Source organism: Brachycentrus maculatus, unplaced genomic scaffold (assembly GCF_059751285.1).
Source record: "Brachycentrus maculatus isolate JH-2025_06_01 unplaced genomic scaffold, ASM5975128v1 h1tg000218l, whole genome shotgun sequence".
In the NCBI taxonomy this organism is placed as follows: domain Eukaryota; kingdom Metazoa; phylum Arthropoda; class Insecta; order Trichoptera; family Brachycentridae; genus Brachycentrus; species Brachycentrus maculatus.
This window is the reverse complement of record NW_028280969.1, coordinates 260,342-276,084: the sequence shown is the minus strand read 5'-3', so window position 1 is coordinate 276,084 and position 15,743 is coordinate 260,342. Positions and strand designations below refer to the sequence as shown.

Genomic DNA, 15,743 nt, shown 5'->3' with positions numbered 1-15,743 from the left:
ACTAACTAACAATCATGCCGGCTTTCATATTGATAGGTAGAGAGAATAGAATGCCACATCACTCTGTGTTTGTAAACAATCTTTGCTTCTTTTGACCTGACAACTTAAAAGTAATTTTATATATTGATTCGGCAGTCACTTTGTGGTAAAACCTATCCATTTTTAATTAAAATATTTATCTTTTTTGTTTTGAATATTGAAAGCATTAACTTTGTGGATCATATTGATATATTATTTCGAGAAATAAAAATACTTTGTGTTTTCAGTTTCTTATACATTTTTGTTTTGCTGGCCGTACTCGCCAATTTTATGTTTTGAATATATGTTTCTTATACATTTTTGCTTTGCTGGCCGTACTCGCCAATTTTATGTTTTGAATATCTGTTTCTTATACTAATAGTAATAAATGAAACCCTGAAGAGGGCAACAGGTTGTTGCCGAAACTAGTTGGTTTATAAAAATGTGAGTGGATCAGAACACAAAGTATTTTTATTTCTCGAAATAATATATAAAATATTTATCTACTGTGACACGTGTTTCGATGCATTCCTTTCCATGCATTCCGCATCATTGTTTATGCGGAATGCATCAAAACACGTGTCACAGTAGATTGTAAGAAATAGTGGTATTAACTAAGTAATTTTTGTAATTATAAACTTAAAAGTATTTGAAAAACTTGATAACACCAAGCTTTTCTTAGCTTCGAATTAAAAATTTAATTATATTTTAATTTAATTGAAAGGATAAGAGTTTAAAAAAGATAAGTCACAACTGAAGACTCAACCTGCTGCAGATAAAGAAATGAGAAAAATAAGAATCTTCTTCGTCGACTATCATTTGAGAGTATATGTCCTTGTCTTGGACAGCTCTAAACAGTGTCTTAACTGTTCTAAACCCTCTCCAATCTCGTATATTCTGGAGCCAGGAGATCTGCCTTCTGCCCACACCTTGTCGATCCTCTATTGGGTGCAATAGCTCGTACTTCTCTCCTCTAAGCACATGCCCCAGATAGGACACCTTCCGGACTTTGATATCAGTCAGCAACTGTCTTACAACTCTTGCTCCTTGGGGAACATTTGACAAGAGGATTTTCCGGACTTTGATATCAGTCAGCAACTGTCTTTCTACTCTTGCTCTTTGGAGCACACGTCCCTCACTCCTTTCAACAACGTCATAAATCAAAAAACTTGATTTTTCAGGAGATCGTTTTTCATGTTTAAAAATATAATAAAATGCATTAAAAATAAATATCAAGCCACTTATTGAACTTTATACTGTGCAACAGATCTTTTTAGGAAAAACCTGAATGTTTTTTTTCCATTTGAAAAATATTAAGTACCTATATTAAAAAAAAAAATTAAACAATACGTTTTCTTCAAAATGCAAAAATAACACTTTCTGCCCTGTAGCGGGTAAATATTAAGTTGAAAATATGCCTCTTTTGCTGGGATATAGTACATTTTCTGGGCATTCCGAAAACATGTTCAACTGAAAATTTACGATTTTTGATTTATGACGTTCTTGAAAGGAGTGAGCGATTTGACAAGATGACTTTCCAGAATTTGATATCAGTCAGCAACTGTCTTTCTACCTTTGCTCTTTGGAGCACATTTGATATGATTACTTTTTTTTGTATTGGATCTTCAGAGAAATGAAAAATCTTGGCTATGACGCCTATGATGGAAGTTCGACTTACCAGGATATGATGAAGGCGTCTTGCGCCGCCTTCTGCCTGGCCACGGCGGCTGGCAGTTGCACGCCCTTGAGGTCGCGTTCACATTCGCCGGCAGCTGCGAGCAGGAGAACATACTCGTTGTGCGTGAGGTGCAGCTTGCGGCAGGCCTTTTGGTACTTGTCTCGCATCTCTTCCAGCTTCCGCCCGCCTCTACCGGTGGGAGCTGGAAGGGAAAGTAACCCATCATAATCCCTTTCGGCAGTGATATCATATATGTATGGAACATATGGTATATGTACAGCAGTACTTCTGTAGGGGGCTATAGCAGGGGTCGACAACGTGCATCTCGCGAGCCACATGTGGCTATTTAAGCAATTTGTGTGGCTCTTTCTTTGTCAAATTCAAAATGACATTTTTTATCTTTTTTAAAAAAAAGTTATTATTAAGTATTCGGGAATGAAGGGATAAGACATAGGACGCAGCAAATCTTGGTCACAACTGTCGTCAAGAAAAGGCGATTCAGTTGGCTTGGCCATGTACTCGGCATGCCTCCTGAGAGCCTTAATCAAGCTTGCCTCTTTACAAGGCATCAGGTTCGCGTCGACCAGGACGACCACTGCTGACAATTCGTCGGCAGTTCTCGTCAGAACTCCGGGACGCGGATCTGACTTGGGAGGATGCAAGGGAGCTGGCAGGCGACAGAAAAGCCTGGAGACAGTTTGTGGACTCCATATGCTCCACTTAGGGAGCGAATAAGGTTTAATAATAATAATAATTAAATATAGTATTATAATAATTACATGTAAGTTATGGGAAAGGTTTTAGGCATGATTTGATATAATTTTGTTAGAAATGGATATTGTATGAATTGAAATAATATACATATGTATAGTTAAATCCAGAAACGTTGGTTGAGGACCTCTTTTTCTGCTCATGAGTAAGGGGAATATAGTATTATTGATATTGGGTTCGTACCAAGGCTTCGCAGTGTATTGCTAGTTTAGCTTAAAGTAAGAGGAGTAAAAATTTTACTGTACTTACATTTAATATAATTTTCTTCAAATTTACTCCGCATCTGCTTATACAGCTCCAAGTACTTCTGGTACTCAGCTTGCTTTCTGGTTACATCTTCTGATAGCTGAAAAGAAAAGAAAAAGAAGTATGTTATCACACATTTCCTGTAAGGAGTGATGAAAATAGTGTTTTGCTTTTAGGATATAATTATAGAAATGATAAAACTATTCACCACCGTAGTGCATTGATTAGCACATTTGTCTGGGATTCGTGTGGAAGTCAATATTTGAACTTATGATATTAACTTTGAATTTACTCAATTTCATTGAAAAATTGATACAACATTTTGACTGTGTCCAAATATTTGTTCACAAATCTCACCAATAGATGTCTCTAGTGAAGTTCCAGGGATTCAAGAACAATGTTTCAAAATTGGTTCATTTATATAGAACTTCCAAGAATTTGAGTAGTTTGGTTGTCAATAATGGGTAGAATTGGTGAATGTTACACGTGTGTAAAGTGATCACTTAAACCAGCCTATGATGGTTGTCAGCCCCGTAAATGCGCAGACTTCTATATTCTCCTTCATCTTTGATAAGATGTCAAAAAATAATGTGAAAAATAACTCTTATAATTGGAGATAATCCAGATTTGTGAACAAGTTTTTGGACACACTCAAAATGTATTATATAAAACATGGCGTATCAATGCATTGAAAATCACGTATTGCAATGCCATTTTGTAGACAGAATTTGTTCGAATCATTAAAATAAAATACGTCGGATCGGAAATTGATATAGCACTTTCGTTTAGCTTAAACGGTACAAATATCCGTTTTTTCCTCAGAACACCTGTCGCGTACCGAGTACGGATTAAACTAGAACGAGAAAGTGTATCACGGATTGCGGATGCTGCGTCGGACACCGCGTTTGTTGTGGGTAATTGCTTTATACGTTATACTATCGTAATTATATCTAATTGTACATACAATAAAACATAAATAACTATGTTACAGATCGTCGTTTGAACTAATAAAACATCAGAACCAAAATAGCGGCATCACCTTAATATTATATGTATCGCTTCACAGACATTATTTTCACTCGTGAATTAAATAAAATTATAGTAACTTTAAACATAGTAATTTGTCCACCTCCGTAGTGTAATGGTCAGCATGCTCGGCTACCATTCTGGAGGTCCCGGGTTTGATTCCCAGGGAAATATGAGTGATTTTTTCACTCTAATATTTGTTCAATATTACCCTGGACTGGTACCTGGAGCGGAGGGCTGATACGATCAAGATAATACTGCGTTTATATGATGCAGTGCCCTATGCATCAATGGGGTGCGGATAAGGGTTTGAATGAATTAAACATAAAAAGTAAATCTATTCACAAGTAGGTAGGTACAGGCTATAATCAATTATAATATGTTTTATTTTTTAATGCTTGTGGGTATACTTTATTTTAGAAGCTGTCAAGAAACACGCTGCCGTATGAGAAATGTTAAGTATTTAGCGTGTTACTGTTACGTTCAACAGATGGCGCTGCCATTGCGATAAAAACCCTGTTTAAAAAAACACGTTTTTACCTGACATGAAAAAAAAATGGTATAAAATGATCGCTTAAGCCAGCCAAACGCCAGGTCGTAAGCCCTGGATGTCCAGACTTCCATCGTCTCTCATATGAAAGAGGAACGATAGTTGTTTCATATCAAGTTGAGATACCTATAATAAATACAGATTGTTTAATTTACCACGGACAACAAAATTAACTAAAACAAATTTAGATCGTGGTAATCGATAATTATATTGATTCAAGCAAACGCCCTTGGATAATTTTGCTTTTCATATGAATTAATGGAATACTTTTTATTTTATTTATAGCTTTTAATAATTGATTTGTTCCCAATACTTGAAACGTTTATTGATGTTTTCAAAACACTTTGTACGGTTTAAATCTGTATGCCTAATTACAGTGTTTCGATAATAATGTTAGGATGGAACTAAATTCGATAATAGATAAAGAATAACCAGAGGCGTGCATTCTATATAGGCAGAAAAGCAGTGCTTACCCTGGATTACTCGCATTCTATATAGAAACACGACCAGTGCCCTATGCCCTATCCTTACCCAACCCTACTGCCTACCTTGATTAAAAACTGTGCATGCCACTGAGAAAAACATGCATGGTAATCATGTATTTCTTCTTTTAACTCATATCCAAAGATGGATAGAGCACTGCATCGCATCGATGCGGTGTTATCATGCTGTTATTACGTAAAGGCAAAATAGTCGGTTCCGCACTTCATGTAGTGCTCCAGGGTGATACTCATATATAGCATGCTTGCTCACGAGTGAAATTTATATTAAAAATGGATACATATTTCCACAAGGTGACAAAAAAATCTTTAAAGTTTTTCGCAGAAACTTTGTGGCACATTTTATGAACTTTATAAAATAAAACTACTTTATTTTTAACCACTTTTTGTTTGTACTTTTCTCCAACCGGTTTCGACAAGAACCTTGTCACCATCAGTACATGTTTGACCAATAAAAATTGATTAAAAACAAAGTAGTTTTATTTCATAAAGTTTAAAAAATGTGCCACACAGTATCTGCGAAAAACACCCGGGAAAAAGTTTTTTAAATTTGTTTTTAAAATTGATTCGGTTGTCATTTTGTGGTAATAAATTTATATCCATTTTTAATCTAAATTTCACTCTAAGTAACTAACTAACTATTAGGCTGCTTCTTCGCAGGGGTGGGCAGAGAGAATAGAACGCCACACCACTCTGCATTTGCAACCAATCATCCAAATCCATACTGCATACATCTTTTAAACCAGTATAAATGCAATAGTCCTATAATATTAACATCTCATCCGTAGGGGGAATAACCCAGTGTCTGATATAATAAGAAATATTGGTAAAATTTAAATTCAAAATAAGATTTTAGATTAACTAAAGAAATTTGTCTGCCTCCGTAGTGCAATGGTCAGCACGCTCGGCTACCGTTCTGGAGGTCCCGGGTTCGATTCATAGGGGGGGCATAATGAATTTAAGTGATTTTTTCACTCTAATATTTATTTAACATTACCCTGGACTGGTACCTGAAGCGGAGGGCTGATCAGCTTTCCTTCGTGTGTTAACGATCAAGATAACGCTGTGTTTGTATAATGCAGTGCCCTATGCACCATTGGGGTGCGGATAAGGGTTTGAATGAATGAAATTACCAAATAGCAGAGATATCGTAAAATTACGTGTTTTATGATCATAAGACTATTCCATTATTGGCCGACGCCATCGCCGGCTTCTGTGTAGATCCGTTGGACTTGACCCTGATCGTCTGGACTCAATAAATCAAAGTATTGGTTTAGAATCTCGAACCATCCGGTGGCCACAAAGTTTTATTACTAATTAGTGCTGGTCTAAAGCGGCAGTAATGTCTTAAAATGATTGGCAAAAGTATCGTTATTTCGAGCCAAAAGGTCACTCTTTATTATGTTATTTTATTTCGGAATTTAACAGAACAGTTACATGAAGTCATTCAAATAAACAAGTATCATAAAAAATACTTACTATTAAATAAATATATGCTATTCCAAATAAAAAATTCCACATTTCGCTGACTCCTTTCAACAACGTCATACATCAAAACATTTGATTTTTAGGAGATCGTTTTTAGTTTAAAAATATAATGAAATGTATTGAAAATAAATATCAAGCCACTTATTGAACTTTTTACTGTGCAACAGATCTTTTTAGGTAAAACCTGAATGTTTTTCCTTATTTGAAAAATATAAAGTATATTTAAAAAAATAATTCAACAATACATTTTCTTCAAAATGCAAAAACAACACTTTCTGCCCTATAGCGGGTAAATATTAAGTTAAAAATATGACGCTTTTGCTGGGATATAGTACGTTTTCTGGTCATCCCGAAAACATGCACAACTGAAAATTGACGATTTTGATATATGACGCGAAAAAAATCGGGCGTGAAGAGTGACCTCTCCGGTGGTCGGCCGGTGATTGAATTCTGTGTTTGCGTTGTATCCCCTTAAGGTACTTCAAAAATCTATTTTGCACTCCTTAGAGCGCTTGTGCACTACAGGAATTTTACCGTCCGGCAGTCCGTTTTTTTTTTAAATAAAAGCGACAAACAGTTTAGCGTGATCGAATTTACGCGCACCGTGATCACGCACCGATCGAGCGCACCGATCCGAAGAAAGAAAGGCAAAAGCACAAGCCAATCCAAGCCAATCATCCGTTTTATCATGCTAACTGATGTGCCGGACGGTAAAATTCCGTGTTGTGCACAAACGCCCTTAGATTGTCTGTTTATATATTTCATAACGCGGATTATTTCTTCTATTCTGTGTCTTCCGCCATGATTTTTACCGTAGAAATCTTTTCATTGGCTTGTATGTTTCACGGAATCGAAAGTTGAAAGCGTCTAAATCGAACAACGGCACCTGTGAATAATATATTATATTATAATACATAATCGTATACGTATTTTAGTGTAACTCCATGCTGGTTATGGCTCTGTCGTGATTTGAGCAACGGAATCAGCCAGAGGGAATGCCTTCTATATCAAACACGTCTGCGCTTGGCGACAACACATCGGCTGCTATCAGTCAACCGATTTTTCTATCGATGTATGTTGACCAATAGATGCATACATAAATGTCTGATGATGTCAAATAACCCACAAAACTCGGTCACTGGTCAAATAAAACAAAGTAAAACATAAAAAAAAAACTATATAAGTAGTTGTTGTTTTATATATGCATACATAAAAGTTTGTTTTTTCTTGTCAAATTAAGTATTTATGTTTCCTAAATCAAAATTAGTTTGCTCAATAAACTCAAAGTATATTATGTATATTAAAAGCATTGATAACTTTGTGGTATGGTAATAAAACACTCTCCTTATCATTCATTGTTCACTTTGTAAAATAAAAGTGGTATTACACAAAGTAAACAATGAATGATAAGGAGAGTGTTTTAAATTCAAAGTAGATTAAGTTTCTACACCTTCGAATCATAAAAAGACTAAAAATTTCTAATTTTAGATAAAAATTACTTACTTCAATTTGGGAAAAGACTATGCTAAGATGACAATTACACTATAAAGTTAAAACTAAATCTACTATATCTCTGGTATAAAAATAACACTTTTCAATCAATCTGTGCGCTTTGTTGTGATATTACACGTCAGATGTCTGCTATACTATATGCGTATAGTAACAGATTACATGTATGCCATTTTTTTCTTGCAGCATGGCATCGTGTTTATAATCTAGGAAGCAATGGTTCCGCTTAGTGGTTATGTTATTAAATTTATTATAATGTAAGAATGACAATAATAATAATCGCCGCCTAAATAATGAGGTACTTATTATTACAAAAAATATGGACAGGTTTTGTAAAGTAAGAAAGAGTTCAAATACAAATTGAGATACTAAATAAATAATTTGTATTATTCTATTTAAAATGGTACCAAATTACGATTTATATTAATTCGCATATAACAGTGAACAGGATATATTATATTAAAACGATTTTGGTAGATTTAATTTTTTTTATTCAATACACTTCTAAGGAACAAGTGTACCAAAAATCATTTTTTTAACTTTTGTTCTGAGGTTTGACCTAAAATATACTTAATTCGCTATTAATGGACTCTATAATTGAAATATGCTTAATGGACTCTAATGAATGTTGGTGTTTTAAATGTGGTTCTAGAAAAAAATTAATATGCTGTAAAAATCTAAATTATCGCAGCTTTTTCATATCACAGACGTAAAGATTTGAATATATATATTTGATATGAGAGTTGCATTTATTATTCACCTTGCTTATTATGTACATATTTATAGATCATTAAGTGGACTTTTGTTTCTTCTAACATTCGTTTGAAAATGCCCTAACAAGGCGAAACAATTGTCACAATATTATTTTTTATGTGTTTTTGATAATAAAATACAACTCAGTAGACTCAAAAACGCTGTGTTTGATTTAAAATAAATACATAAATTAAGATGGAGTTCTACATATTAAACGTCAAATCAATAGATAAAAAATGTTTTATTTAAATCTGTGTTGGGAATAGGAGGGATAATCTAGTGTGGATAATCTAGGAACTTCTCAGCATTTGCTCATTGCTGGGAGAAAACCACCTAAAACTCCTTAGGAGAAGCCGGACTGTTGACTGTCGTCAACAAACCTTCCGTTCCACTAGAAGAGGGCGCTCGGCATTTTGTGTCCTAGCTTGGTTTATAGTACCAATGTCCTTCACTATTTTTATCATGAATGATACCACCTCTCCTTGTGAAAAGTTTGAATGTTGCATCCACTTTTATTAGCAAGAAAAATGGGTTTAACAATGTGTCTTGTTGAAGATCTTTAAGTAATTATCCGCGAACGTCCACTTAATTTCAATGTAGAATTAATGTCAAGTGTCGAAGAACGTATATGTTAAGTTCCGTATGGTGGATAAACTATTAAGTGTGTATTTTAACCGCTAGATAAAGGTAGCACATAGCTGTAGCTTTAACTGGAATCAAACGTTTATTTCATCTTTATCTATTAAAAAATCAAATAAATTAACAGTAAAATACTTCTACTGCTAATGATAGATTTACATATACCGTAGTTCGATGAAATCAATATGATTTTATTGTTATCGCTACCGCTAATACGGAAGAATATAAATACGAATTTTAACAATGATGCAAAAGCTTTAAGGCCTAGTATTCGTTAAATCGCAACTTAATTTTCTTTAAAATCCAGGTACCATTTGACGTAATTGAATTTTTCTTAAAATACCGTTTTTGTGTTGAAAAAATAAGTTTTTCTTTGAAATATATAAATACGAATTTTAACAATGATGCAAAAGCTTTAAGGCCTAGTATTCGTTAAATCGCAACTAAATTTTCTTTAAAATCCAGGTAACATTTGACGTAATTGAATTTTTCATAAAATACTGTTTTTGTGTTGAAAAAATAAGTTTTTCTTTGAAATATTTATTTATATATTTATATGGGTTTGAAAAGAAAAGAGTTATCGAAAGGTAAGGAGTTAAAAAATATATTCTAAAAAAAGGTCAAATTACAATATATGTTTTTAAAAAAAACTGCGCGTGAGGACACGACCGACCTCTTGCGTTGCAAAATTTAATTTTGTGAATTCCCCCTTAAGAATAAAAAAAATATGTCACGTACTATTTCAACAGTAATATAAGAGTATTTGAGAAGAACTGGAAATGAGTAAAATTGTCTTCTAAATATGTAAACAAGACGGAAAAACACAAAATCGCAAAAAACCCTATACTTCAAAAAATTGAGTAAGGGGAGTAAAAAATAGCAAAGGATTATTTTGGGGTGCAAGTTTTTAGCTTTGTATTAAAAACTTTGGAAAGGCACGCTTTTTTATTATGCAATATTACTTACCATACCGCACTATACATATGTATATTGAAAATTAACCTGAAGAGCAGGGCTTTTTTTCATCATACACATATTATAATAATGTGTCCTCACTGGGTTTTCCCGTGCCGAGGGCACATTTTACAATACTTTTATAAAATTATTTGATTAGTAATTTATCCATATGGAGAAATGTAATCAGGGATGACATACCTGAAAGATACGATATATTTTAAATCCACTTACGAATAGCTGTTAAAATAGTCATACTGTCTAAAGACATTAAAAAAACTAACTAACTAACCATCACGCCGCTTCCCCGCACGGTTAGGCCGAGAGAATAGAACGCCACACCACTCTGTCTTTGCAAACATTCTTCGCCTCTTCCACGTTTATGCATCTCCTCATACATACTCGCCGATTGTTTCGACACCTAACCTGTCCGCTTTCAAGTATTTGGCATACCTGATCGTGCCAAGTTTTTCTCGGTCTTCCTCTGCTCCTCTAAAGACATATTTTCTTTATAAAATAAGCTATGGATAATAGAAGCAGGTGATACAGCTTTATCGCATATTATTCAATAAGTTCTTTGGCCAAACGAAGTATACGTTTAATTTTTTGTGATGTTTTTGTGGTTTTTTGATCTTGCGATTTTACATGCGTATATTTTCATGTAGCCTTATTGGTGCTTTGTATGTTTTACTGGGAGGTGCTTTATTGTGATTCGTGTGAGTAATTCTTAATTGCATATGTATGTATGTATGGCATATATCCGGGAGTCATAAGAATACCGGAGTTTTACTGTGGGTCTACCTACATGTCTAGACAGGTTTTCTCGTATGTATGTAAACAACTTACAAGAATTAATATTATTCAACAATAATTGGACCATGTTATGCAGAAACCATCCAACCCCCAATTATCAAAATGTGACTTTTTGATGAATGCTACTTCATCAATAGTAAATTTTTAATTTGCTTAAAACAACCCTATCCAAAATATCAACACGATGTTTTTTAAGAGAACTTTTTTTCTAACTCATAACCAATAAATGCATGAATATTTTTTAGAAACATCCAGTGGGTTAGCAGCTTTCAGCATTTTTCACATTAAAATTATTAACATACATGAAAATATTGCAAAAAAAATCCTTATACTTTGGATGTGTTTTTTAGACTTTGAACTAGACAAATAAAGAAAACGATATCGCTGAAACCATCCAAGATGGTTGGATGTGAATCATTGAAACCATTCTATATTTAAAAATCCGCCAGATCCAATTTTATAAGATTTTAAATAAATACTCCATCGGAATGCCAATTGTGGGTTTTATTGTTAAAAATATTTATATACTTGAAAACCCTGCTGAAAAGTACTTAAAAACAGGGTTGTATTTCAAATTCCGCCATATTCATGGAACTTGCCATCTGACCCATATCGGCTAATCAGAGAGCGGGTATAGGTCAAAAATTAAAATGACGTCATTATCGGTTTGGGTCTCGTGTTTTTTTTTAAATATTGAAAAAAATGGGAAAATTCTCTATTTCATAATATTTTATCTAAAGATAGACAAATCTTTCGAACATAAATGTTACCTGGAGAATTTTGCATTTTTTGTAAAATCGACTTACATGGATCTGGCTGATTTTGAAAGTAGGCGACACATACGTATGTACATATATTTTTTGATTTTGCTGAAACCATCCAACATACGAAATACGAAATGCGACCTTATTGTCAAAATAAAAATAAAAATTTTAAAATACACACTTTAAACAATGCTTCTTTATGGTAATATTAAAACAAACCTCCTACCATTTAACATAGCGGTGTATTTACATATATTTTTTTTTTATTCTGAAAACATTCAAATGCAATAGGCCTTTGTCAGGATGTTAGATTAATATGAAAAATCACAAGACTATCGATAACATTCTTATTGAAATCTGTAGAGAACTAAGGGAGATATTAAAGTTTAAGCTTTGGATATTTGAATAAAACAAAAAACGTGTGTTCGCATACGTCATCAAATTTCCGTCATCGAACGTTTTATGACGTCGTATGGTTTACTGTCTATGGTTTGTAGAGCTGTAATAGTAGTAGTATGGATTGTTTGTTTACCACTACACTACATTTGTGTTATACAAATATGAGAAGAGGGGGGGGGGGGTGGGAGGGTGTACCATAGACATCAATAAATAAAGCCGCCAATAATTTAGCAATGTTACCAATATTAAAATAACTCCATCGTTTCTGTGGCGTCATTCATTGCCAACTTATGAAAATAACGTTTTTTCGAAGGCATATTTTCCAAAAGAAAATGATGAATGAAGATATTAATTATATCAGCTGTAATAAACACAAAACGAGTCAATCCTTTTTAGGTTGAGTATGTCAAATTAGATATTCCTCCCGTCTGACAAAGATCCATTATCTCAGCTTGTCAATATGTATGTGGGTTGGATGGTTTCTGCATTACATGATCCAATTGCAAAAGGTTTGTTATTGAGTTTTGTATCGGGAGACGAGGAGTTGTTCATACCGACTGGCGTAGTTTTTATATTGTAACAAGAGGCAGACGCCGGGCGATTGGAGAAAAAAAAAACATTAGAGCCATTTCGTAGAAAGTTGTGAGCGCGATAAACCGAGATAAACGCCACCATTTACAAGTGAAATATAGTTCAAGCAATATCCGCGGACTCGATAAGCTTTCCAATGACATGCTGAAGGTATCTATTATCGACACGTGAGTTGGCATTGCAACAATTTAGTTAATAACTAATACAGTAAAACCTCGATATAAGGGACCTCTGTTTAACGAACTTCGGATATTCCTTCTCCTTTCCTTCCTCTCATTTCCTTCTCCTTCCTGCTAAATCTATTATTTTATATCATACACTTTTTTTTCAAATCTTTGAATGTTTTTTAATAGTTTTATAACATAAATGTGGAATTGTTTAATTGTTTTTTTTTTTAAACGTAACTATTTTTTGTTAATGTAATGTAATGTTTACTATTGTAAACGTGACTATTGTTTATTTTATCATTTTTTTTTATGTAAGCTGTACAATTCCCGAGTAAATAAAATAAAATGAATAAATAAATATGATGTATCGGACAAAATTCAAATGTAAAAATATCATGTTAATATTTTTCTTCTAACCCGTATCCGCACCCAATGGTGCATAGGGCACTACATAGTATAAATGCAGTGTTACTTGATCGTTACTCATATGAAGGCGAGTTTATCACTCCTGCGCTTTAAATATTAAATAAATATTAGAGTGTAAAATCACTAATATTTATTTTCACCCACCCTGGGAATCGAACCCGGGACCTCCAGAAAGATAGCTAAACACGCTACCTATTATACAAGGCGGAGAAAATAATATTACATATGCTTAAATTAAAGTGTCGCCGCATGTAAATAATTTCCAGCAGCCATGATAATCACGTCATACGTCTATATATGTATATAACTTTATCATACGCATTTTCGTAATTTTAAAAAGTTAATTAAAAAAACAGCAAACTTCAAAAGTGCAAACATAACTTGATTCATTTTTTAAAGAAGGATTACCGAAAGCAAGCGTGTCGATATCAAATAGCAACGTCACTTCAAGACGAGTGTCCGAAGACAATAATGTTGAAATTCGTTGGTGTTTTGTATTCTTTATTTACAGTGTTCATATTGAAATAAGAGAGTTTTTCGATTCATTTTAAACCTTTTTTTATATAACGGACTTTCGGCTTAAACGGACGCCCTCTCCCCTCTATTGGTCCGTTATATCGAGGTTTCACCGTACTGCGTTATTGACAGTCGCGATTGACGATAATGGATTAGAAAACTATTTTTGCAAGAGATAAACGTTACAAAAAATGGGTGACAGCTTTGATAAACCCGCAGGAAAAAGTAACAATGAATAGATATGTCAATTTGGTATGTGTCAATTTAGTACGTGTCATTAGTTTGAATGTTCAGATTTCGGATTGTCGGAGTCACCAGTGAAAGGTCGTGTTCATGGGTGGAATTGGTGAATGTTACACGTGTGTAAAGTGATCACTTAAACCAGCCTATGACGGTCGTAAGCCCCGTAAATGCCCAGACTTCCACATTCTTATTCGCCTATGCTGAGATATCAAAAAATTAAATGTTCATTTAAGAACAAAATTCTAACATCATTATTATTTATTTATACTTTATCACACATTACAACTCTTATCCGCACCCCAATGGTGCATAGGGCACTGAATCATATAAACGCAGTGTTATCTTGATCGTTAACACATGAAGGAAAGGTGATCAGCCCTCCGCTCCAGGTTCCATGTCCAGGGTAGTATTGAATAAATATTAGAGTGAAAACATCGCTTATATTTATTTGACCCACCCTGGGAATCGAACCCGGGACCTCCAGAACGGAAGCCGAGCGTACTGACCATTACACTACGGGACGGACGATACATATTTTTTTAAAGGAAGATATTTATTTTGTTTACTGAGAAACACTTTTGTATTAATATATTTAGATAAATCCTTTTGAATAATTTTCTTTACTTTGTAGCTTGAAACATATAGATTATATTCTTCGATACTTAATCGGCATAGTTTCGTTTTAAATAGGTTGGCACAGAAAACGGATAATTGTAAAACATACAATAGTAAAGACGAATTTCTCAACTATATTTTCCTTTTATTACCAGAACTAGAGATATCTCTTCACTCCCCTGAGATCGCCTGCACAACAAACTTGTCTCTTTGAAGATTCTCGGAAGATGCACAATGAACAAATCGAGATAAAAACTGGTATACACACTCTATAAATAGTGGGCTAAGGAGCTGGATAGTATTATATATATATATATATATATATATATATATATATATATATATATATATATATATATATATATATATATATATATATATATATATATATATATATATATATACACATATATATATATATATATATATATATATATATATATATATATAATATATATATATATATATATATGTATATAAATATATATATATATATATATATATATATATATATATATATATATATATATATATATATATATATATATATATATATATATATATATATATATATATATATATATATATATATATATATATATATATATATATATATATATATATATATATATATATATATATATATATATATATATATATATATATATATATATATATATATATATTAATTTATTATTAGATTAAACCAATATTTTTAGCTTTTCCACTTTTTTATTTGACCAGCGACCGGGTTTCGTCGTTACCGACATCATCAGACTGGTAATTGGTATTAATCTAATAATAAATTAAAAATGCAATTCCATCACGAAGTGTCAGTGGATAATATAAATCTATATATATATATATATATATATATATATATATATATATATATATATATATATATATATATATATATATATATATATATATATATATATATATATATATATATATATATAATATGTGTGTATATCATATCTTATGGTGGATGGGACACCACATCAAATTGACTATAAATCACATGAAAGTAAGGTGATCAGAAAAAATATATGATTGAATATACAATACCTTAAT

At 32.7% G+C, this 15,743-nt stretch overlaps 1 protein-coding gene across 2 annotated transcripts in view; it reads right to left on the bottom strand.

Annotated features, from left to right (window-relative positions):
• FER (tyrosine-protein kinase Fer) overlaps positions 1 to 15,743 on the bottom strand; it is a 149,305-nt gene that overhangs the window by 21,528 nt on the left and 112,034 nt on the right. For both annotated transcript variants that reach the window (XM_088264165.1, XM_088264166.1), the window contains exons 3-4: positions 2,717 to 2,813; positions 1,697 to 1,898 (exon numbers count right to left, since the gene is read on the bottom strand). In XM_088264165.1, the coding sequence (XP_088120291.1) occupies positions 1,697 to 1,898; positions 2,717 to 2,813 (299 nt within the window). The remainder of the gene's footprint in view (positions 1 to 1,696; positions 1,899 to 2,716; positions 2,814 to 15,743) is intronic.